We start from the raw sequence: 2243 nt of genomic DNA on the forward strand, positions 1-2243 counted from the left end.
GTGTTTATCTCCACAGCCGATACGCCCATCGAAGAATTCACTCCGACGCCGGCGTTCCCAGCCCTGCAGTACCTGGAGTCTGTGGATGAGGGCGGGGTGGCATGGCAGGCCGGACTGAGGACCGGAGACTTCCTGATCGAGGTAGGGATACGGGTGTGTGCCTCTTTCTGCTTGGGGAGAGCGCCGACTCTCACGCGCATGGGCGTAGCGCCCGATGGGGCCTTGGCTGCTGGAATGCGTGGCCCAGAGGAAGCAGAGGCGGTGTGGACTGAGGTGCTGGGACCCCAGCCCCGGTTGCGGGTGGGTGGGGAGACCTCCTCCAGGGCCTCTTGTGTCCGGTCATCATTGAAACCCTGGCTGCGACTTCGTGGAGGACGGAGAGTAGCACTGGGCCATCTTCAGGCTTGAGGTTGAAGGCCAGCAAGATGATTGGCATGGTGTTGGGGCCGCTGGTGCCTCCACGGAGGGTGGAGGAGTTTGGTTGTGACTCTAAGGGGGTCCCTGAGAGGCGCTTCAGCCCCTGTGTCCTGGGGCCTGATTAGAAAGCTATCCCCCTGGTGTGTGTGCATGTGGTTGGTTCGTGTTGTCTGAGAGACCATTGGTTTGTAAGTCTCGTCTCGGGAGTGGTGCTGCGTGGTGGGGGTGGGCACGAGGAGGGGCCGGCCTTGACGGGCGTGAGAAGGACAGTGTCAAGCCCAGACGCGCTGGGAATGCCCCTAACAGGTGAGGGAGCGTGTCCCCGGTCGCAAACGCTGTGAGATGCTCAGGTGGTGCCATGCAGACCCAGCGTGGTGTTGGCATGAGCATGGGCATGCAGCACCTGCAGCTCCCAGCCTGCCCCGGGTGGCGCTCTGCCACACCGCCAGGTGTCCCATGCAGTCTTGGTACTGGAAGGAACCCCCCCCTGTCTTGGGGAGCGGTCGGCATCACAGACAGTGTTGTGGATTGGGAACGCCCTTGGTCACTGGTCCCGTAGGCTTGCGTGGCCCTCGGTAGGGCTTCACGCTGCCTCCCTGTGATCCCTGAAGCTGGCCACACCTGCCTGGAGGACCCACGTGGCAGGTCCCATCGGCAGGCATGTGAGTCACTTACTTGTCCGGTCTGTAGCAGGCAGCCTTATCGCAGTCCCTGGGGAGAGAGTCCCAGGGCCACCCCCATTCCTCTCCTCCCCACCACAGAGAACCCCCTAGGATGTCAGTTCTAGCTGTGTGATTCTGAGAACCATGGAGAACCGGGGCGGGGGCTGAGGGGGCTGTTCCGGAGACAGCGTCCTGTGGGTGGAGAAGGCTTTTTGACGTAGTCCTCCTGGTGCCGCCCGGCAGCACCTGGCCCATTGGGCTCGCTGAGCAGAAGCGTTGGAACTGCTTCCGGCCAATCCGAGCCTATTTTGGGTGAGGACTCCCAGTCATTGGATGCATTTAAACCGCGGGGGCGTGTCCACAGGGCTCTGTGGGTTAACTAGATGTGTGACCCTCGTGGGCGGGCAGAGATGGAGCTGGCTTCTCTGTAGCAAGGGACGGTGGAAGACACCCCTTTACGTGTGTGTGTGTAGCAGACAGAGAAAGGGGTTCACACAGGTTTTTGCTTGGCTCTTGGCTTTTATCATAAACAAGCAGATAGGTACAGAAGCTCAACCCACTGTGAGCCGTGGGCTTGTGTCCTTGATAAACTAGGAGAGTGGGGCCGAGGGTGGGGGAACTGGAGCAGAGGGAAGCAAGAGGGGTTAGTGGACATCTCTGTACGTACTGGCCACTTACATCCCCCTGGTCTGCAGACCCGCCACCCTGCACAAAGGGCGCCGGTGGGAGTGTCCCCGTGTCTGCTTTGATGCGGCATGGCTCTTAACCCCTGAGGTCCCTGGACCCTTGCACGGCGTGTCAGGTCTCCTATCCTGGGTAACCTCTGGTTCCAGGGCTCTCAGGGTCTGGGCTAAGCCATCCGGACAAAGCTAGTGGGCAGGATGACGGTCTCCCATCCTGAGTCACGGCCTCTCCCAGAAGTCGTCCGCTAACAGGGGTGCAGGGGGTTGGACCATTGTATAGGCTTCCTGATCATCCCCATGGCTCCCTCACAGTGCTCAGGAATGCTCCCAGAAGGGAGACTTAGCCCTATGGGGTTGAATCGCTCCCAATGACAGGACGTCCCCAGCGGAACTCACTCACTATGATGCTTCCCAAATTGGGTGACACCGTCCCGGGGTTTGCTGGAGGAGGGAGTCTGCACTGGCATGGCTTGGCAGTGCT

At 60.7% G+C, this 2243-nt stretch overlaps 1 protein-coding gene across 1 annotated transcript in view; it reads left to right on the plus strand.

Moving 5' to 3' along the window:
- Window positions 1-2243, plus strand: part of LOC101660299 (SH3 and multiple ankyrin repeat domains protein 2) — a 283278-nt gene that overhangs the window by 135048 nt on the left and 145987 nt on the right. Inside the window, exon 7 of the mRNA XM_045297137.1 lies at window positions 17-141. Coding sequence (XP_045153072.1) covers window positions 17-141 — 125 coding nt within the window. The remainder of the gene's footprint in view (window positions 1-16; window positions 142-2243) is intronic.

This window comes from Echinops telfairi, unplaced genomic scaffold (assembly GCF_000313985.2).
Source record: "Echinops telfairi isolate 266 unplaced genomic scaffold, ASM31398v2 ScPeMD7_7417;HRSCAF=8455, whole genome shotgun sequence".
NCBI classification, from domain to species: Eukaryota; Metazoa; Chordata; class Mammalia; order Afrosoricida; family Tenrecidae; genus Echinops; species Echinops telfairi.